General features: G+C 44.9%; 1 protein-coding gene across 2 annotated transcripts in view; it reads left to right on the forward strand.

Moving 5' to 3' along the window:
• GNPTAB (N-acetylglucosamine-1-phosphate transferase subunits alpha and beta) overlaps nt 1-21,414 on the forward strand; it is a 72,739-nt gene that overhangs the window by 43,379 nt on the left and 7,946 nt on the right. The window contains exons 8-18 of one of the 2 annotated variants that reach the window (XM_058673345.1): nt 5,582-5,743; nt 6,433-6,612; nt 6,832-7,002; nt 8,373-8,496; nt 9,557-9,760; nt 10,387-11,474; nt 14,379-14,578; nt 14,799-15,018; nt 16,066-16,179; nt 19,643-19,728; nt 19,952-20,050. In XM_058673345.1, the coding sequence (XP_058529328.1) occupies nt 5,582-5,743; nt 6,433-6,612; nt 6,832-7,002; nt 8,373-8,496; nt 9,557-9,760; nt 10,387-11,474; nt 14,379-14,578; nt 14,799-15,018; nt 16,066-16,179; nt 19,643-19,728; nt 19,952-20,050 (2,648 nt within the window). Of the gene's footprint in view, nt 1-5,581; nt 5,744-6,432; nt 6,613-6,831; nt 7,003-8,372; nt 8,497-9,556; nt 9,761-10,386; nt 11,475-14,378; nt 14,579-14,798; nt 15,019-16,065; nt 16,180-19,642; nt 19,729-19,951; nt 20,051-21,414 lie in introns of those variants that run through there. The other variant, XM_058673346.1, reaches the window with a different exon arrangement.

A 21,414-nucleotide genomic window follows, 5' to 3' on the forward strand; every position in this document is an offset into this window, starting at 1 on the left:
CAGAATTTGGTTGATTTGGGGAAGAAAATCTGTCTCATACATATAAATATTCCCTTAAATTCCTTTAATCTCCCTTTCAGTTATTGAATAGCTACTGTGGAAAACATCTTCTTGCTTTTTAATGCATATGTAATTAGAAATCAGCCCCAGACATGACTACTAATATAACAGTTCAAGTGATAGACCTTATTTATTTATTTATTTATTTATTTATTATCATTCTGGCTTAAATTTTGTTAATTATCTTTTTGCTTCATAGTAAACCAAGCTAAATATTAGTGGTCTGCATTTTTCCTGCTAACAATTTTGTTTGTTTGTTTGTTTACATGGTTGAGAGGGCTGCATGCCCATGTGGGCCTCTGATTAGGGTGGGGAGGGTCAAGTGTGGAAGAAGGTGGGTTTTTCAGTAATTTTTTTCTCCTTGTCACAGGGGAGGAGAGGGAATGGGCCACTCGTGACTGTTGGACTGCATCAGCACGTGGGGGGGATGCATGATGGTCCTGACGCCCTAGACATCCAGTGAGGGGAGGAAAGTTCCAAGGATGCCGCTTGAGTAGTTCCATAGCCCTAAAGAGTTGTTGGTTTTGTTGCTCTAGAACTTGAGTAAATTTCCCCAAGCTTTACTGGTAGCAAAGTCTGCGTTAGTGCCCCCGCAGACGCAGGAACACGCTGCCAAGCTTGGCCAGGAGAACTGCCCAGCCTGTTCTGCTTTCTGTCCTCTGATGAGGCAGTTGACAGCCCCCGCTGGTTAGAGGAGCTGGCTGGCATGTCCCCTGTGTGCATCCGGGCATGCTGTCCGCCGCCCCGGCAGCAGCACCTGAGGAGGCCCAGCCCCGGTGCGTGCGCTCCAAGGTCGGACCGCGCATCCTGTGACCAGCGGCCGAGTCCTGTGGAAGTGATGCACCTTTTTATCAAAGGATTGATAAAAGTTACAGACTACAATGATATAATTTTAAAAGAATGCTTATGAACTTCAGATTATTTTGTTGGGACCCTGATGTCTCCTTCCCAGTCTCCTAAGCATCTGGTCTACTTTCCATTTTGTAATTTTTTTTTTACTCTAATGTCAGGAACTGAAAAATTAATTTTGTAGAAAATGTTTTTTATACCTCAATGACTAATTTTGAAACAAGATCATATTTTTTTTTTAAAGATTTTATTGTTATTGGAAAGCCGGATATACAGAGAGGAGGAGAGACAGAGAGGAAGATCTGCCATCCGATGTTTCACTCCCCAAGTGAGCCGCAACGGGCCGGTGCGCGCCAATCCGATGCCGGGACCAGGAACCTCTTCCGGGTCTCCCACATGGGTGCAGTGTCCCAATGCATTGGGCCGTCCTCGACTGCTTTCCCAGGCCACAAGCAGGGAGCTGGATGGGAAGTGGAGCTGCCGGGATTAGAACCGGCGCCCATATGGGATCCCGGGGCTTTCAAGGCGAGGACTTTAGCTGCTAGGCCACACCGCCGGGCCCAAGATCATATTTTTTTAAAGATTTATTTATTTTCATTGGAAAGTCAGATATACAGAGAGGAAGATCTTCCGTCCAATGATTCACTCCCCAAGTGGCCACAATGGCCGGAACTGAGCCGATCTGAAGCCAGGAGCCAGGAGCTTCTTCCAGTTCTCCCACACGGGTACAGGGTTCCAAGGTTTGGGGCCGTCCTTGACTGCATTTCCCAGGCCACAAGCAGGGAACTGGATGGGAAGTGGGGCTGCCGGGATTTGAACCAGCACCCATATGGGATCCTGGCACATTCAAGGCGAGGACTTTAACTGCTAGGCTATTGTGCTGGGCCCATAGATCATATTATTTTTGTCTTGGCATGGAAACCCTCAGCATTTCCGTTATGGTGACATAGGCTCTTAAGGTGCCGCCTGGGAGCTGTCCGGAGGAGAGTGCTGGAACACGTGGCTCACACCAGCTGCTGGAGTCCTGGCTCCCCAGCCAGTGTGTGTGGTTTCTTCCCAGACCCTGGTTGGAGAAACCTGTTTACTCGAGTAATTGGAACTGAGAACGTCACTTGGTATTCAGGTGGTCGTGTTTTTATTCCCCTAGCTTAGGTCAGCTAGGACTTCCTTGGGCAAGGCTTTCCTGACCGCTCACCTACACAGTTCTTTTCTTGCCTCATAGCTCCAATAGCACCCACCACCCTCTGCTGGCAAGTGCTGGGTTGACTGTCTGCCAGCTGGGGCTGTTGGGTTGCCACTGTGCATTGCAGTGTATCCCAGCACAGCCCTGTGATGTGATGCCAAGGACAGGCTCAAGCATGCAAGTAGTCCGTTGTAGAAAATGAGGTGCAAATGGTACTGTGTTAAGAAGTTAAAATGTAAATCTGTCAAGGCATGGACTTGAGTATTTTAGTGTGTTTTGCCCTTAACATACTTTAAATTTTTATATGTGTGTTTACTTGAGAGAGGAGGAGGGAGGAGCTGCTACCCACTCTTCCATTCCCAAATGCTGCAACCGCTGGGTGGAAGCCAGGTCCTGGAACTCCATCCAGGTCTGGCATGTGGGAGTTAGGAACCCTGCTTCTTCTTCTTCTTCTTCTTCTTCTTCTTTTTTTTTAGTTATTATTTTATTTTGGTAATCTGTATATAGTTGATTAGGGCACAAAGGATCAAGGGCTACAGGAAAGTGGGTAAGAGAGAAAGACCGTTGTTTTCACATTCATTCTCTCTCTCTCTCTCTCTCTTTCCTGTATCTGAGGTAAGGGCGGAGATAAACGGAAAAGCCTCACCCAGCCTCCCCACGGTCCCCGATGTAGGGCATGCTCCGAGGACACTGCTCAAGTGTTTTTGATAGTTCAACAGTTCTGAATTGCTGCCAATCTTGCCATTCCAAGCACGATGAAATCTCTCCAGAATCCACTGGCTGACATAGTCCACCTTAGAGTCTCTGTTTGCCCAGATATTCACTGCCAACACATGGCTGGACTAGTTGATTGATTTGTTCTGTCCTCTGTCCTCGATTGTGGTACCAGGTGTCCTCTGCAGGTTCCGATGGACTGCCATATCCTCCATGTGTACCTGGGTATGCTGTCCACTGCTCTGTCTAAGCCACTGAGAAAGTTCAGCTTTGACACATGCACTCCATAGTCAGACCATGGAACCTGCACTTCTCTTCATGATTGGGGTTCTGAGTTCAGCAGTTCAGTTGGAGGGATTCCCAAAGAAACTTTGTCTGAGGTGATCCCAGACCTGATTCTTGTGTGTGTTTGCCAGTACAGGGTCCGGCACAGTCCATCGCCCCAATCAACTTATGCATATGCTGGTAGTTGCAGTTGCTGGGTCAGTTCTGTTTCCAGTCCTTTCTTCCACACGGACCAATTGGTGTTGCAATCCACTTCGATCCTGCCCACCGCGTGCGTGGCCTTCACCTATGCCAGTGGAAGCTACAGCCCAGTTGGAGAGATTCACAGTAACCCCCACCAGACCTAGTCGGAGTGACCACAATAATCCCCCCAGTCACACACCCTGCCCTGGTTCCCGTGCTTGCCAGTATGTACAACAGACTGGTCCAGTCTGTCCCACATCCCATTCAGCTCTCCTACATGTCAGTGGGCATTGAAGCCTCGTTCAACCCAACCAGCCTCACTATCCAGCCCACACATGCTGGTGGATGCCGTTCTGTCCAAGGGACCCTGCTTTTTGAGCCATCACCACTGCCTCTCAAGGTCTGCATTAGTGGAAAGCTGGAGTCAGGAGCTGGAGTCAGGAGCTGGTGCTGGGTCTCAAACCCGGGCATTCGCATGTGGGATGTGGGCGTCTTAACCACTAAGCCCAACAACAGCCCCTGCAACAGCATGTATTTTCTGTTCAGCTCTGTGAAGGTTCCTCCTAACCAACAGTGCCTGTGCAAACAAAGTAAGAACTGTTATAAATCCATTTCCAACAGCAGATTACCTATGCTCTGAGTAGAAATCAAGGATCAGGGTTGGATGTTGTTACATTTTAGGATTGCGTTAGTCTCTGATCCGATCCTTCTTTAGATTTTACATTTATCTAAAATAAGCTTAAAAATCAATGGGAAAAATGTAAAGTTTCAAAACCATTTTGTAAAGTGAAAGCAATTTGAGTAGAAGAGATTAGATAAAGGTATTTACCTATAAAATTCAAAATTAGTATATGTACTTGTTATTACGTACACTAGTAGTATATACTCATAGATTACTAGAATTGTTTATTCTAGGGTATGACATTGTTCATTCTAGAAGCCCTAGGAGGTAGTGCAGGAGCCACTGGGAACAGGAGGAGAGGGGCAGGGAAGGCTGGAAGATAGGCAGGTGTCCAGGTCGATGGGCAGCTGCGCTGCAGGACCTGCGTCCTGGCTCCCACTGCACACTGAGGCAGAGGGGTGACAGTGGTGAGGGGTGAGTGCAGTGTGTGCTTGCCGTATGCCAGTCACTGGCACAGTAAAGGCAAATCATGACCAGGAAGGAATTACATGCACCTGAGAATCAGTAACCTACCTAATAAAAGAAGGAAGATGATATAAATTAAATTCTAACTCTAGCCTCTTGTGTTTTAACCTAGATAAACTTGGGAAATTGCTTTAAAAAATTAATTAGGTATAGTCATGTACCAGTGACAAGGGCCCAGAATCAGCCCATTACAAGGTGTTTGTTGTATAAAAAAAAAAAAAAAAAAAAAGGAGCCAGCATTGTGATGCAGTGGGTGAAGCTAAGGTTGGCAATGCCAGCATCCCATATCCTGGTTGAGTGCCAGTTTGTATCCTGGCTGCTGCATGTCTGATCCAGTTCTCTGCTAATATGCCTTGGAAAGCAGCAAAATATGGCTCAAGTCCTTGGGCTGCTGTCCCCATTTAGGGGACTGGGAAGAGGTTGCAGGTTCCTGGCTTTGGACCAGCCCACCTTCAGCTGTTGCAGCTATTTGAGGAATTAGCCAACAGATGGAAGACCTCTGTCTGTCTTTCCCTCTCTCACTGTAACTCTACCTTTCAAGTAAATAAATATCTTTTTAAAAATACAGAAATTAGGAGAGAAGGTCATTAGCTCCGTTAGAAGGGTCAGTTTAGCCAAAGAGTGGCTGTCCCAGATGCGTGATGTTCAGTCCTCCTCCCGTTTTCTGATGGGCAAACCCTCTTTTCATGGGAAGTGGTGTGACACAGACTTAGAACAGCAAAGGGGATGGGAGCTGCAGCAGAGTGGAGGCTGTCAGTCTTGTGGATGTAATGAGCCAACATAAAGGACTGGAGTGACTTCATGTGAGAAGGTGAGTTCCTGGTGTTTCTGGAGATCTGGCAGCCACTGGCAGGAAAGAGCAATGGTGCGGCTCTCACATGATCCTGCACAAGTTTCCTCTGGGTCTGTCATCTGGTTGCAGCGGGCCAAGGTTTGGGCCAGCCTCCGCTATTCTCCCTGGCACACTAGTACGGAGCTGGATCAGAAGTGGAACTGCTGGGACTCAAACTGGCGTTCATACAGGATGCTGGTACTGCTGGTGGTAGCTAACCCTTTTTGCCACAGTGAGGGTCCCACAGTGCTGCCATTTCAGAATTGAAGTCAAAAGTGGGAATTTGATTGTGTTTCTTCCTTTGTGTAATTCTTTTGTTATTTGATAGTTGCAGTTGTATTCAGAAGCCAGTGTGGCACTTCTAAAATTGAATAGCCCTAAGGATTTCCAAGAACTGAATAAGCAAACTAAGAAGAACATGACCATTGATGGAAAAGAATTGACCATAAGTCCTGCATATCTGTTATGGGATCTGAGCGCCATCAGCCAGGTATGTGGTGTGGAAATTCTATCACAGCTTCAGGGGTTTAGAGCTGTGTTAAGGCAAGGTGTTAGGAGAAAGACAAGGACTTGAAGTTGGGTTGACTAGAACTTCTAATTATTCAGTCAGTACTATTGCTCTGATATTAATTAAGTGACGCAGAACTGGATGCAAGCACCTTTTTTTTTTTTTTTTTTTAATTTTATTATTATTATTTTTTTAAACTACTTCTTTTTTTTTTTTTTTTTATTTAACTTCATTAATTACATTGTATTATGTGACACAGTTACATAGATACTTGGGTTCTCCCACCCCTGCCCAAACCCTCCCACCATGGTGGATTCCTCCACCTTGTTGCATAACCACAGCTCAAGTTCAGTTGAGATTCCCCCATTGCAAGCATACACCAAACATAGAGTCCAGCATCTTATTGTCCAGTCAAGTTCAGCGTCTTCTTAGGTATACCCTCTCTGGTCTGAAGACAGAGCTAGCAGAGTATTATCCCAAGCACCTTTTTATAAATGTATTTTTAAGAATGCTGCATTTGAGCTGGGCACTTGTTACGATAGACTTTGTATTTCACATGTTTGTAATGTTTAAGTTAGGACTCTGGAAATCTGCCAGAGCACTAGGGGCGGAGGAGGAGGAGGAGGATGTGCTTGTGTGGTGTTGCACCTGCTTGACCGTGCATCCCTCAGTCCAAGCAGGATGAAGACGTGTCTGCCAGCCGATTTGAAGACAACGAGGAGCTGAGGTACTCGCTGCGGTCTATCGAGAAACATGCGCCGTGGGTTCGGAATATTTTCATTGTCACCAACGGACAGATCCCATCCTGGCTGAACCTTGACAATCCCCGAGTGACGATCGTAACACACCAGGTGCTTGACTTTGCAAAGCTCACCAGGCTGTGGTTTCCTGTTCTGTTCTTTCAGTGTGGTACAGGGGTCACTGTAATTTTGTTCCCCTTACTCTTCTCTTTTGTATGTCTGCCTTTAACTCTTTCACCTCCCATCCTACCTCCCTCATCCCTTCCTTCGAACAAATGAAAGTACCTCTCATTCACTCTTTTTTTTCTCTTTTTTTTTTCCCCGTTGAAGGATGTTTTTCGAAATTTGAGTCACTTGCCTACCTTTAGCTCACCTGCAATCGAAAGTCACATCCATCGTATCGAAGGCCTGTCCCAGAAGTTCATTTACCTGAATGATGATGTTATGTTTGGGAAGGATGTCTGGCCAGATGATTTTTACAGTCACTCCAAGGGCCAGAAGGTGAGTGCTTGAGAGAAGGACTTACCAGGCTTGAGAATGTGCAAATCAGTTGATACACTGCTGGAATCAAATGTGATCAGATGGATGTTTCTAGTGCCAAGTCAGCAGAGTCAGTAGCTGGAGAATAAGAAAGCCTGCAGTAGGAAATGCCTGTCTCTAAGTTGTCAAGCAGGTAGAACTCACATCTTTGTCTCTGACCCTTGAAATTTTATACTACAATAGCAGCAGTAAAAGCAGAAGAATCACAAACACAAATTATTGTTCGACCATCAACAGAATGATGAAGCTGTGAATCTAGCTTAAATCCGTGTGTTAAAGATATACATAACACTGCAGTAGCGACAGCCTGTCTCACGCTGGCTGTGTTGAGAAGCAGGATGGAGAAGCAGCTTCGAGCCCAGCTGCATTAGCCGACTGTTCGGGAAGCTCCATCCAGGACTGTGACTTCCCCTGTGTGTTTCCTAGCTGCAAGGCAGGGGAAGTGCAAATACTCTTGTGTGTTGAAAGGAACTGGGGAGGAGTGAGGTGTTTGTCGCTGCAAGTTTTTAAGTTACAAGACCGCAGCTGGGTGCTAATAGCACTAAGCTCCTCGGCCTGTTGCTTCTGTGCCACGCCACTGGGTTCATTCCCCTGTTGTTCACTGGCCTCGTCTGTGTTAGATCGCTGCTCTGTGGCTTCCTGGGGAACCATGTGCAGAGTCAGTGGCTGCATACGGTGTTTCTTATGCTGCCAGGAGTGCCCTAGTGCCATGGAGTGGCAGCACAGCATTGTTCAGTCGAATTGGCAAGTGTTTCTGAAGAGCAGGTGAGCTGGTTCAGGTGATGAAGGACATTCCACAAAGACGGAACATGCAGACAGACGTTTATATGGGAATGGATTTTCTTTAAAGATGATTTAAATTTTATAAGTGCTCCGTCCCTCACTTTGTGAGTTGAGGACACTGTGTCCCTTTGTTTCTCACAGGGCCTCCCAGGTGGAGATAAAGGGTCCTGCGAGTTTGTTTTTTCCTCTCAACCTTGAGACATGATTATGCACAAACTGACAGTTGTTGGAGAAGCAGTGGCTGGCACTGTATTTCCCACCGGCCTTAACACGTGTTTATACTCACATGTTGCTAATTTATATTGAAGATTATAAAACCACATTGTGAAAACCTAATGTGTGAGTTGAGTTCTTCTCAACGCTCCACAAGTAATGGGAAAGAGTACATGGACCCCTAACCATCAGGAGGGCAGGATTTAGAAGATACTGTAGGCATGGGCAGTTTAAAGGGAATGTAAATATGGACAACCTTAGGCAATTTTAACTGTTCAAGCTTCATCAACAAGTGTTAGAAACCAGAAGTCAGTTTCTGTTTGATTTCTTTGTAGGTTTACTTGACATGGCCTGTGCCCAACTGTGCCGAGGGCTGCCCGGGGTCCTGGATCAAAGATGGCTATTGTGACAAGGCTTGTAATAATTCAGCCTGTGACTGGGACGGTGGTGATTGCTCGGGTAAGCCTGGGTTCAGATGTGACTCACTTATGTTTTGAGATCTTTTTCATTCGGATTCGTCACTGGGCGTGTGCTGTGAACTCCAGCGTTCTTCACGTGTTGAAGCACTCAGCAAGGTGTAGACGCTTCAGCGGTGCTGCTCAGTGTTCCCGTGCTCCCAGTTGGTATCAGCCACAGCCGAGGGCATTTTCTCATGTTGTTTCTGCACTTGAAAACAGACTTGAGAGTAAGAGTAGCCTAGTGCCAAAATGTGGAACACACATAATTATGTAAACTCCAGCAAGAATCACGGTTACTCTTATAAGAACTCATAGCTAGTAGTTTTCAGTGGCAAAGTACAATAGGCCACAGAATAATAAAAGAAATGCCAAAGAAATAAGCTTTTTCTGTCCATAGCAACTCTTCTCCCTGGCTCATATATTTTTATTTGTACTTCTTGGAAATAGCTTCCCCTCCCCCCCATACTGCTTTTGGCTTATAAAGCATTCCATTCATTGAGCACCATTGGTCATTAACTTGGATATTTTGACCACCCGAGAGAGAGTCAGTGCACTGATGTTGTCTACCATCCATGTTCCCTCATGGATTTGGAGATGTGAAAATGAGAGGAAGCGAAGCTCCTAACTGTGTTTCAGTCATGCCTGTAACCTGCCCTTTGGGAAAGTATAAACAGCTGCAGGCAGAGGATGCAAATCATGCCGAGTTGAGAATCCAGCCCCTAGTGGGCATTACCGTTGGTGCCCAGCGCTCAGTACCCAGGCACACACATTCAGCCACGGCTTTCCCCGGCTCTACATGCATGGCTGCACGGGCCTCCTCAGAGCCAGTTGGAGGCATGTGTGTTTGGGTTTTTGGCTGCCAAGAACCAAGTCCTGGCCATCCTGCTCCTTCAGGTGATGCTCCCTTCTTAAGCTGCCTGACATTTTCTCCTGAAGATGAAGTATACTGTTTCTAACTGAAATTAAGTGTCAGTCTTGAAGGTGTTAGTAAGAAATAAGGAGCTGAGTTTCCTAAAAATTGTAAGCTCAACAAGATTCTGCCTTACTCTTTTTCTCCACAGGCAACAGTGCAGGGCATCGGTACGCTGCCGGAGGTGGGGGTACCGGGAACCTGGGGGTTGGACAGCCCTGGCAGTTTGGTGGAGGACTAAACAGCGTCTCATACTGTAACCAAGGATGTGCAAATTCCTGGCTTGCCGATAAATTCTGCGACCAAGCCTGCAACGTGTTGTCCTGTGGGTTTGATGCTGGAGACTGTGGGCAAGGTATCTTTATTGCCATAAAAACATTTAAGGATAGGGGATGAAAATCCTTGACGAGTTGAGGGGACTTGGGATGAATTTTATTGTTTTAAAGTTATCGTTCACTGTGTGACCCCTTTCCAGGTTTGTTTCCAAAATAGTTGTTAAGTTGCAAGTAAAAAAAGGAAGCATATTTAGAAGACAGTAGACAATAAAGATGTACGTTTTCTGTTAGTTTCATTCTCATTTCTTCAGACTAAGCAGGCTTCTCTTAACCAGAAACATGTGGAGAGAGCTTAATTTGTAAATACTGAAAGGAAATCAATAATTAATAAGAATGGTTTGAATACTGAGTCTTGTTGGTAGCTTGTTCATGGAAGTTGGTAGAAAGGGTTATTTTTTTTTTCAAGTAATGATGATAGCTGATTATGAGGATTTAATTAGGATGGTCCATGTATCTATAGCAAGTCAGGGTAAACATTTCCTGTTAATTATTATGATTGCTTCAATGTATTGGGATTTCTGCTTATTTTTAAATCAATTTGAAGTCACTGGTAGGAAGTCAAAATTGAAACCCAAAGGATTAAAGGACAAGGAATAAAATGCCTAGCTTTGTTTTTTAAAGTCATGTTTCTGTTTTTTCCCTCTAGAACATTTTCATGAATTGTATAAAGTAACTCTTCTCCCAAACCAGACTCACTATGTTCTTCCAAAAGGTGAATGCCTGCCTTATTTCAGCTTTGCAGAAATAGCCAAAAGAGGAGTTGAAGGGGCCTACAGTGACAACCCAATCATTCGACATGCTTCTATTGCCAATAAGTGGAAAACCATCCATCTCATAATGCACAAAGGGATGAATGCAACCACGATACATTTTAATCTCACGTTTCAGAATTCACGTGATGAAGAGTTCAAAACCCAGATAACAGTAGAGGTGGATACAAGAGAGGGACCAAAAGCGAACACTACGACCCAGAAGTCTTATGAAAATCCAGTTAGCCCCGTAACACCTCTAACAGAGATGGAGGTCCTTTTTGAAGATATCCCAGAAGAAAAACGTTTCCCAAAGGTCAGGAGATCTGATGGAAACACAACAGGGCGAGCCCAAGAGCAGGTGGAAATCCCTCTGGTAAACACTTCTCTCCTTCCCAAAGAGATCCAGCTGAAGCTCCACTACCTGGATTTGCAGCTGGAACAAGGAGACATCACCGTGAAAGGCTACAATTTATCCAAGGCAGCCTTGCTGACATCCTTTCTGATGAGTTCACAAGATGCCAACGTCAAAGTAAGTCCAGCTGTAAGAACAGACGTGACAAACGACAGCATGGAAGCCCCACCACTGGAGAAACAGGGCTACGAAAGTATCTCACCAAGCAGCCCGGGGGCATCCCGAGGACAGTGGTCAGCTTTTCCAGCAGGCACAGTGAAAGCAAATGGGCACTACCAGACTCAGAATCCCCCCTTGGTGTTGGGGGCCAAAAGGAGATTTAGGTCAGAAGCTCAGACTCACAGAGTAGCAGGTGCGTCGAAAGAAAAGCTGTCTTCTCTTGTTGTTCCGTTGGAAAACCATGAGGCCGAAGGAAAAATCACAGGGGGAGAAGAGGAAGCAAACAGAATGAACCCCATTCCTACAGATCACAATGAAGTGATACCTGGAAGGAGACTGCAGCATTATATAGAAAGCTACCGGGGCTTTTTGCCATGGGAGAAGAAAAAATTTTTCCAAGATCTTCTTGATGTAAGTTACATTCAGCCTTATTCTCTCTCACTCAAGAAAAGTAACTTTAAAGTTATACTGTGATAACAGCTCCTGTTTATTCAGCATTTCCCTGTGCCAGCTGCTAAACTAAGTGCTTTTCTGATATGATTTCACTTATTAGGTTTTCTAATAAGCCAAGTAACAAAAACATCATAGAAGGGAATATACTGTTGTTATCCCTGTTTCCTAGCTTGGGAAACAGCTAGTGTGGCTGAGTCAGGGGAAGCAGAACAGGACTGACACTTGTCCCCATGTAACGCGTCTGAGCTGGGCTTCTTCCAGCTGTGCAGGTGTGGAAAAGGCCCGAGGTTCAGCTGAGCTCATTAGCTTCCCCGTCCTCAGTGTGAGCTGACCCACGGAGTCTCAGCTTCCCCGTCCTCAGTGTGAGCTGACCCACGGAGTCTCAGCTTCCCCGTCCTCAGTGTGAGCTGACCCACGGAGTCTCAGCTTCCCCGTCCTCAGTGTGAGCTGACCCACAGAGTCTCAGCTCTTACAGCTGCCACCTTGCTGTGCTGTCACATCAGGTGTGTGTCTCCCAAATGCTACCCCAGCATGAACTTCCAGGGAACGCAATGACTGCTCCTGGAAACTCAGACCATTGAAGCAATGAGGTAACTATTTCCATGGAGGTATAAGCAAGGAGTTGAAAGGGAGAAGTCCTTAGCTCTGCCCAGAGATGCTGGGAAGGCCTCCAAGAGGAAGTGGCTTGTGAGCTGACTTTTGAACAGGTGGTAGTTGAGACCAAGCGGTCATGTGATACAAGCTGGAGAAGCAGTGGCTGTTGTGCTGGCAGAGCAAGGAGGTGAAGGGGCGACTGTCTTGTTCCTCTAAGGGCTCTGAAAATCACCTGTTGCCTGGCGCGCTAGGCGTTCACTAATTGCTAAGAGTGCAGAATTTCCATAATTTCTCCTTTTTAAAAAAAGTATATTTGCAAAATCAGTATTATTGGCTAGTGGTAAAAAAAAAATTGCAAGCAATAGAGAAACATATAGAATAAAAAGGAAAGATCTTTCTTCCCTAACTTCCCTCCTTGAAGTAATGACTGTTAACAGGTGAGTATCTTTCTATGGATTTAAAAAACACTTTTGAAGTCTGTTCAGTTTCCTCATATTACACTTTTTCTGTGAACTTAGTGAAGACCATCCTCCTGTGCAGACGTGTGTCATTGCGGCTGTTCTTGCCAGGAACTGCACATTATTTTCCCATGTTTTGCACTTAGACATAATATTATGGTGTTTTTGAACGTGTGTCTTACCCTGGACTAAGTCTTTACCTTGGTGGGTAGAACTACGTGATTCACAAATCTGGTGCGTGCAAACTTTAAATTCTTGTAAGTTCTTTGAAAATGTTGCACCATTTGCTTCTCCTGTAGAGTGCTTGTTTCTTTGCAGGTTCAACAACGTTGTTAATATCAATTCCTACATTTTCATCAATTAAATAAAACTACTTTCTCTTTTGTAAAGTGTGTTTGAATTTTTTCTTTAATTTTTTAAACATTTATTTATTTATTTGAAAGGCAGAGTTACAGAGAGAGAAACATAGCAAGAGAGATTCCATCTGCTGGTTCACCCCCCAGAGGGCAGCAGCACCAGAGGTGTGCTGGTCCAAAGCTGAGACTAGGAGCTTTGTGGGGGGGTCTCCCACATGGGTGTAGGGGCCCAAGTATCTGGACCATCTTTTGTTGCTTTCTCAGGCACATTAACAGGGAGCTGGATTGGAAGCAGAGCAGCCAGGGCTCAAACCAGCACCCATATGGATGCCAGCACCACAGCTAGAAGATTGGCTTGCTATATCATATTCCTGGCCCATGTACTTGAACTCTAACTATTTTCTTTGCCTATTTAATTTTGTCTGTTAATGGTTTTGATTTTTATAATGTTAACGGTACTGCATGATGAAACCAAATTTGTTTCTAGTCCTTGTGTTCAAAACTTAAGTACTAGGGTCCGGTGCAGTAGCCAAGTAGCTGAAGTCTTTGCCTTGCATGCACTGGGATCCCACATGGGTGCTGGTTCGTGTCCTGGCTGCTCCACTTCCCATTCAGCTCCCTGCTTGTGGCCTGGAAAGGTATTCAAGGACGGCCCAGAACTTTGGGACCCTGCGCCCGTGTGAGAGACCTGGAAAAAGCTCCTGACTCCTGGCTTTGGATTGGCTCATCTCTGATTGTTGCAGCCACTTGGGGAGTGAACCAACGGACAGAAGATCTTTTTGTCTCTCCTTCACTCTGTGAACCTGACTTTCCAATAACAATAAATAAATCTTTAAAAAACCCACTTAATTACTAGATGCTAAGCCATCACCTATGACACCAGGAGGCTGTATAAGTACCCATTCAAGTCTTGACAGCTTCACTTCTTATCCAGCTCCCTGCTAACGCACATGGGAGAGCAGTGGATGATGGCTCAAGAGCTTGGGCACCTGTTGCTCATGTGGGAGACGCTTATAGAATTGCAGGTCCCCGGCTTTGAGCTGCCCTAGTCCTGTCCTTTGTGGTCATTTGCGGAGTGAACCAGCACATGTAAGATCAATCTGTTGAGTATTTCTTTCTCTCTCTTTCTCTTTCTCTCTCCACCCCCCCTCCTTCCCTCCCTTTTATTGCTCTGCCTTCCCCCGTCTCCATCTCTAATTCTCTGCTTTTCAAATGAGTAAATCCTTTTAAATATTTCTGTGTAGATATGTTTCCTAAACATTGCATTGAAAAAGTTTTGAAATCTCCTAGTCCATCACCAGTCCTTGCAGATCATCATTCAGCTGTCGCTGTCAAGGCAACATTTGCCCATCCCGGACAGTGACTGTTTCGTGACGCATGATTAATGCTGCCTCTCTCTGTGTTGATGAAGTACACTGAGCATAACGCTGAGGTCCAGGGAATTCTGTTTTCAGGAAGAAGAGTCGTTGAAGACACAATTGGCCTACTTTACTGATAGCAGACGAACTGGGAGGCAACTACAAGACACGTTTGCAGATTCTCTCCGATATGTAAATAAAATTCTAAATAGCAAGTTTGGGTTCACATCCCGGAAAGTCCCTGCACACATGCCTCACATGATCGACCGGCTCGTTATGCAGGAGCTGCAAGATATGTGAGTTTTACTTGTATTTGAGTTGCGTGGATGTGTTCAGAACTAAGGTGACTTGAAATTTGCATGTTCACCAGTCTCGATTTATGGCTCTAATATTTGATGACTAATGACTTGAAGACACTGTATAAATAAGTAATAAGAAGGAAAAGTTTCTATTTCTGTAAGTCTTCTATATCTTGCGTTCTTTGAATACAGCTGATTCTGTGTCGTATTTGGACAGGTTCCCTGAAGAATTTGACAAGACATCATTTCACAAAGTGCGCCATTCGGAGGATATGCAGTTTGCCTTCTCTTATTTTTATTATCTCATGAGTGCTGTTCAGCCTCTGAATATTTCTCAAGTCTTTGATGAAATTGATACAGATCACTCTGGTGTCTTGTCTGACAGAGAGATCCGAACTCTGGCCACCCGGATTCATGACCTCCCCTTAAGTTTGCAGGTGTTGTACTGTTCTGTTCTAACCTTTGTGACACTTGAAATGAAAATTGTGGTTCTAGTTCTTTCTCCCTCCACACACACATATTTCAATTTAATGTGAGTAAAAGTAATTCTTAATGTAGATGTTTATCATCTTAATGTGGATGTCCGTTTGTAGTATTAGAATCAAAACCAAATTGGGAGTCAGCATCATGTGAGGTCATCTTCTTAGGCTTTTAGCAGGAATCCACCTTGTATTTGTGATCACTGGAGAAGAGGCACATTGTACCTGCTAAAATTCTTGTGGCAAGTTCACTGGTGAGGCTTCCAATGTAACTGACGGACATCACAGCCAGACCTTTGCATCTTATTATTTTTTTTAAGATTTATTTCTTTTTATTGGAAAGCCAGGTATATCTGTAGAAAAGGAGAGACAGAGGAAGATTTTCCATCCACTGATTCACTCCCCAAGTGCCTGCAACTGCCAGAGCTAAGCTTACCCGAAGCCAGGAGCCAGGAGCTTCTTCTGGGTCTCCCACTTGGATGCAGAGTCCCAAGACTTTGGGCTGTCCTTGACTGCTTTCCCAGGCCACAAGCAGGGAGCTGGATGGGAAATGGGCTGCCCAGATCTTGTTTGGGGTTGGGTTTTGGCCCAGTGATGAGGACACCAGTTGCGATGCTGCACATCCAGTGTTGGAGTGTTTGGTTCAAGTCCCGGCTCCGCTTCCCATCCAGCTTCCCACTGCCGCTGTCCCATTAGCGGGCAGTAGCCCTTGGGTTCTCCTTTACCTCTGTGGAACTACAGATTGAGTTCCTGGCTCTTGGTCTTAGCCTGGCCCAGCCTTAGCTGTGGCATTTGGGAAGTGGAACCGTCTGCCTACCCACCCGACACCCACTCTCAGTTTAAGTTCTCTATCTCTACCTTTCATAGGGGGAAAAAAAGAAAAGTTATATAGTTAAGCTTTCCTTAAAGGTAGCATTTAAACTAGTTTTTGATGTTATATAATATTTTTAAGGCAGTCATATTTATAAGATTGTGACTCATTTCTTCCAATTTTTGCTTTGTTAGGATTTAACAAGTTTGGAACACATGCTGATAAATTGCTCCAAAATGCTTCCTGCTAATATCACACAACTAAGCAATATTGCACCAACTCAAGAAGCTTACTACGATCCCAACCTGGTACGTGAACTGCAGACAGTGTGTTCTGCTCTGGTGCAGAGCACTCCAGGGTTTCACACAAGCTCTGTGCTTATGTGTTTGTGATGCAAAGGTGTAACAGATAACCCAGAATCATCATTATCTTGCTCCCCCACAAAGACACCTGAACTGATGTTCAGATTGATTGCGTATGTTCCGTTAGCAGATCTCCTCCTCATCAAGGGTGATAGAAATACAGCCTCAGAGCACTCTTGTCTCGAGAGTGAGCCCCAGCCGAGGGAGTGTTGCTCTACTCCGCTTTGACACTGGCCGATTTTCATTTTCACTCGTGCGGTTAGTGAGTGATTTGCACATAGCTCCGTTCAAACGTCCCTTGGCTGAAATGCCCTGAACATCATACAGGACACCCAGATTTCCAAGACGTTAAAAATGTGCATCTTAGAATTGATGAAACGGGGTCTCAGACAGCCGTTAACATGATGATTACTGATTTGTGGGAAAATGGTGAGAAGTGGGTCATATCATGTGCATTGTATTGCTTAGGTGGTGGGAAACTCCCAAGTCTGCCCCCCAAGCGCATGCGTGAGGTATCTACTCCCAAAGAACCACAGAAAGAGCAGAAGAGAAAACCAGGGCGAGTTTTTAGTATTCTTGTTTACGCGAGGGGTTTTTTTTTGTGTGTGTACTGAATAATAATGTTTGCTCTCATAATCAGAAGAAAATATTATTTTTAAAAACTTACTCTCTTGTAAATCTTCAGGCCATATATAAACAATATTGTAATAATTGTGGAGGAACATTTTAAAATCAGTGAAGAATCTGATTGCTGAAGGAAGAAATGCATTCAGTTAGCACTCAGGTGGATATCAGAGATTGAGTCTCCCACCCATGTTCTCAGAGAGCCTGCTGATGGCTCACTCATGAGGAGACACAGTGTGACAGGGGACAGCCGTTAGAACAGGTGAACCAAGTAAGTACAAGTGTTGCCAAACACTTATAGCTTCGTTGAGTGTTTGGCACAAGGTGGTATACGCCTATGTGCCACTTCATAGCTAATTCTCTGTTTTTGTAATTTAAACTGCAAATGAAGTTAAACCTACAGCAGAGGGCTAAGCCAATATGAATCAGCAGAGAGAAGGAGAATGGTTCTGGGCTATGGTTCGCAGGGTTGCTTGCACTGGGCTGGCGTGCAGTCAGGCTGGAAGAGAGTTGCAGCACGTGGGTGTGCCCCAGCGGTCTCTCCTGAGTTTGCCATAACCCAGTAGGACAGAGCACTGTAGCTTTGTGAAAAACGTCTTTGCAAACTCTAGACCACTGTGTAAATGTTCTTGCTTGCCCTTGTGTTCTTGATGATTGAAAAGACGTGTATATAATCAGGTGTTTTGCCTGCCTCTACACAGAGTAAAATAAAAAGTTAAAAAATATAAATTGGATTGTAGAATTAAACAACATTTTTAGGGCCTGACACTGTAGCCTAGTGGCTAAAGTCCTAGTCTTGGGCACACCGGGATCCCATATGGGTGCTGATTCTAATGCCAGCAACCCCGCTTCCCATCCAGCTCCCTGCTTGTGGCCTGGGAAAGTAGTGCAGCATGGCCCAAAGCCTTGGGACCCTGCACCCATGTAGGAGACCCAGAAGAAGCTTCTAGCTTCTGGCTTCAGATGGACTCAGCTCCGGCAATTGAGGCCACTTGGGGAGTGAATCAGCGGATGCAAGATCTTTCTCTGTTTCTCCTTTACTCTGTAAAAATCTGACTTTCCAATAAAAATAAATAAATCTTTGGGGAAAAAAGAATTAACATTTTCAGTTATAGGATGTCTTATCCTTTTCCAAAATCTGGGGCCAGCCCCAACACCCAATAATTGATACAATCAACTTAAGTCATCCAGGGGTCAGTAATCTACTTTAAAGAAATGTACGTGTCTGTATTGGTCAGGGTCACTGAGGCTGCTGTTTGTGAGGAGGAGATGCAGGCGTCTGAAGACCGAGCGCTTCCCATCTGCTTTGTGTAGGTTTGTGATGGCAACCCCAGACCATGGCTAGGATAGAGGAGGAGCCAGGGAAGAAGTGGGTGAAGCTTAGACCAGTTCCTGCTTGACCAGCTTCCCCTTCTCCTGGGCCTGCAGGTTCTTTGGGAGGCCATGGGAGGCCTCAGGGATATGACAGGAGGTTGCTGAGAGTCCATTGACCTTGGCCGAAGCATCAGCCTATTTTGCTCTCAAGGATTCACGGTTGCCCACAGCTGTGTCCACATCTCTCTCTTTTTTTTTGTATGCGTAAGCATCTCTTTAAAGATTTATTTATTTTATTACAAAGTCAGATATACAGAGAGGAGGAGAGACAGAGAGGAAGATCTTCTGTCTGATGATTCACTCCCCAAGTGAGCGCAACGGCCGGTTCGCGCCAATCCGAAGCTGGGAACCAGGAACCTCCTCCAGGTCTCCCACGCGGGTGCAGTGTCCCAATGCATTGGGCTGTCCTCGTCTGCTTTCCCAGGCCACAAGCAGGGAGCTGGATGGGAAGTGAAGCTGCTGGGATTAGAACCGGCGCCCATATGGGATCCCGGGGCTTTCAAGGCGAGGACTTTAGCCGCTAGGCCACGCCGCCGGGCCCTCTTTTTTTTTTTTTTTTTAAGATATATTTTATTATTTTATTGGAAAGATGAACAGAGAGGAGGAGAGACAAAGAGGAAGATCTGCCATCTGCTGATTCACTCCCCAAGTGGCCACAGTGGCCGGAACTGAGCCGATCTGAAGCCAGGAGCCAGGAGCTTCTTCCGGGTCTCCCATGCAGGTGCAGGGTACCAGGTCTTTGGACCTTTTTCTACTGCCTTCCCAGACCACAAGCAGGGAGTGGATAGGAAGTGGAGCAGCTGGGACATGAACTAGCACCCATATGGGATCCCAGATGTGAAAGGCAAGGATTTAGCCACTAGGCCATCATGCCGGGCCGGGTTGGGCCTGAGACATTGCTTTCAAAAAGTATGTACAATTTTATTTATTATCCCAATAATAGTGTTTGTCAAATTTCAAGCACAGAATTTAGACTCAGCATATATTTTTTGAGAGTTAGTAAGTAAGGTTGTTTTTCCTGTTCTTGTAATTTAGCCTTGATATTCATGCAGATAAACGAACATAAGCATTCGTCACACTGGCAGCATTAATTCGCAGTCCTTGAGGAAACACTAAGGTCAAGGTTTAGGCTGCATCAGTGTAATTGACTGTGATTACATATTGATGAACAAAATGCTTTCTAATTAGAATATAAGAATCTCATGTGGAGAAAGGTGTGATGAAATAAAACTTTATTTATAAAGTCAGTTTATAACCACTGACCTGTAGTATGCAATTTAATTTTGAAAATATTGCATGTAAATGTTCATGTTGACTGCTGAGCCTTTTTGCGCCCCCTGCTGTTTGGCATCCAAGCCGAGCGCTCCCTTCAGGCCAGTGTGCGAGCACCTGTTCTTGTATTTTCTCGCAGCCGCCAGTCACTAAAAGTCTGGTAACCAGCTGTAAACCAGTAACTGACAAAATCCACAAAGCGTATAATGACAAAAACAAATACAGGTAAGGAGAACCTCTCCTTCTTCTTTATTTATTTTAAGAATAATTATAGAGGTCAGAAGCTGACAACAATTAGTCTGTTAAGTATTCTTTTAATGTTTATATGAAACTGCTTTCTTTAGTAATATTAAAATATTAAATCATTGTGTGGATGTGAAGTCCACTAAGGTTTTTAAAAATGTTTTGCTATTGAAATTAAACTCTTAAATTGTGTTTTGATAATTAGGTTTGAAATCATGGGAGAAGAAGAAATTGCTTTTAAAATGATTCGTACCAATGTTTCTCATGTCGTTGGCCAGTTGGATGACATAAGGAAAAACCCCAGGTACTGATTTTTAAAATGCTTCCCAGGGATGGTTGGTTATTAGCTCAGCCATTACCTGGGATGCCTGTGTCCTGTGTCGGAGTGTCTGTTGACTCCGGGTGTTCCGTGCTTCCCATCCGGACTGCTGCCCAAGTTCCTGGGCTCCTGGCTCGCAGTTTTGACCCGGGCCAGCCGTTGCTGCTGCAGGCATTTAGGGAGTGAGCCAGCAGTGCATGCCTCTGTCTGTCTCTTCTCTGTCACTTTGCCTTTCAAATAAACTTAAAACATTACTTCTGATTATGTAAATATGTGTGAATCAAAGGCAACAGGAACAGAAAGAGGAAAACTACTTATTTCTTTATGCAGCATACAGAAGGGCGTACTGGTGGAGGGAGTATTTGAGTGTGGGGTTGTTGCATGGTCGTTGGTGGCTGGGGTGGGGCCCTCTGCGGAGGCCTAGCCTGGACCTGTGAGAGAAGGCGGGGACTGGTGGTCAGTGAGATAAGAGGGAGGCTGCCTGTGGGGAAGGCCGGAGAGCGGGGCTATCTCCACAGTGTTCCAGTCCTCGCGGCCGCCTCTGGATCTGAACAGCTGTCGTCGTTTTAAATTTGTTTGATTTTACTTTTATGAGGGCTCATGTTAGGTCAGTCAAGCCTCATCACTGACTTCAACTTCCAGGTTATGTTTATCCCCTGCACGGGGAGAGGGGAAGTGGCTTTATTCTCACCACGGCTTGGTGAGGCTTGCTCCTCACACCACTAGACTGTTACGGCACACCCCAGAACTTTAACATTGATCAAACAATACCAATTAAGAGCTTAAACTCACATTTCCCTAGCTGCCTCCAAATGTCCCTGCCAGCTGTTGTCAGCTTTCTGTTTGTTTTTCAGTTCAGGATTGCAGTCCAGGCCATATGTTGCATTTGATTGACACCACTCTTAGTATCCTTTTGTTTAAAACAGCCCTCAAGTTTTGAGATGAAATAATCCAGTCATGTGCCATACAACAATGGAGAGACATTTTCAGAACTACATCGTCAGCGTTTCTTTAAGCAGACATCACAGAATGTATACAAGCTAAGATGGCTATGGTATTAGTAGATGGTACAATCTTAAGAATGACACACTGATTATGGATAGTGTGTCATTGGCCAAAATGTCATCAAGCATACATGACTATTGAATGAATTTAAATATACCCATCGCTTGTCTTCACGAAAGTCAATTTGTATTTGACCCTATTTCATTTAAGTACTCTATTCCTTCACCACTACTTCCAGATTAAGTTTAGGTGGATCTCAGACATTTTGTGATTTTTTTGCCCAAAAAAACAACAACAAAAAAGATTTGTATATTGATTTGAAGGGAAGAGTTACAGAGCGAAAA

The sequence above is a fragment of the Ochotona princeps genome, chromosome 15 (assembly GCF_030435755.1).
Source record: "Ochotona princeps isolate mOchPri1 chromosome 15, mOchPri1.hap1, whole genome shotgun sequence".
NCBI classification, from domain to species: Eukaryota; Metazoa; Chordata; class Mammalia; order Lagomorpha; family Ochotonidae; genus Ochotona; species Ochotona princeps.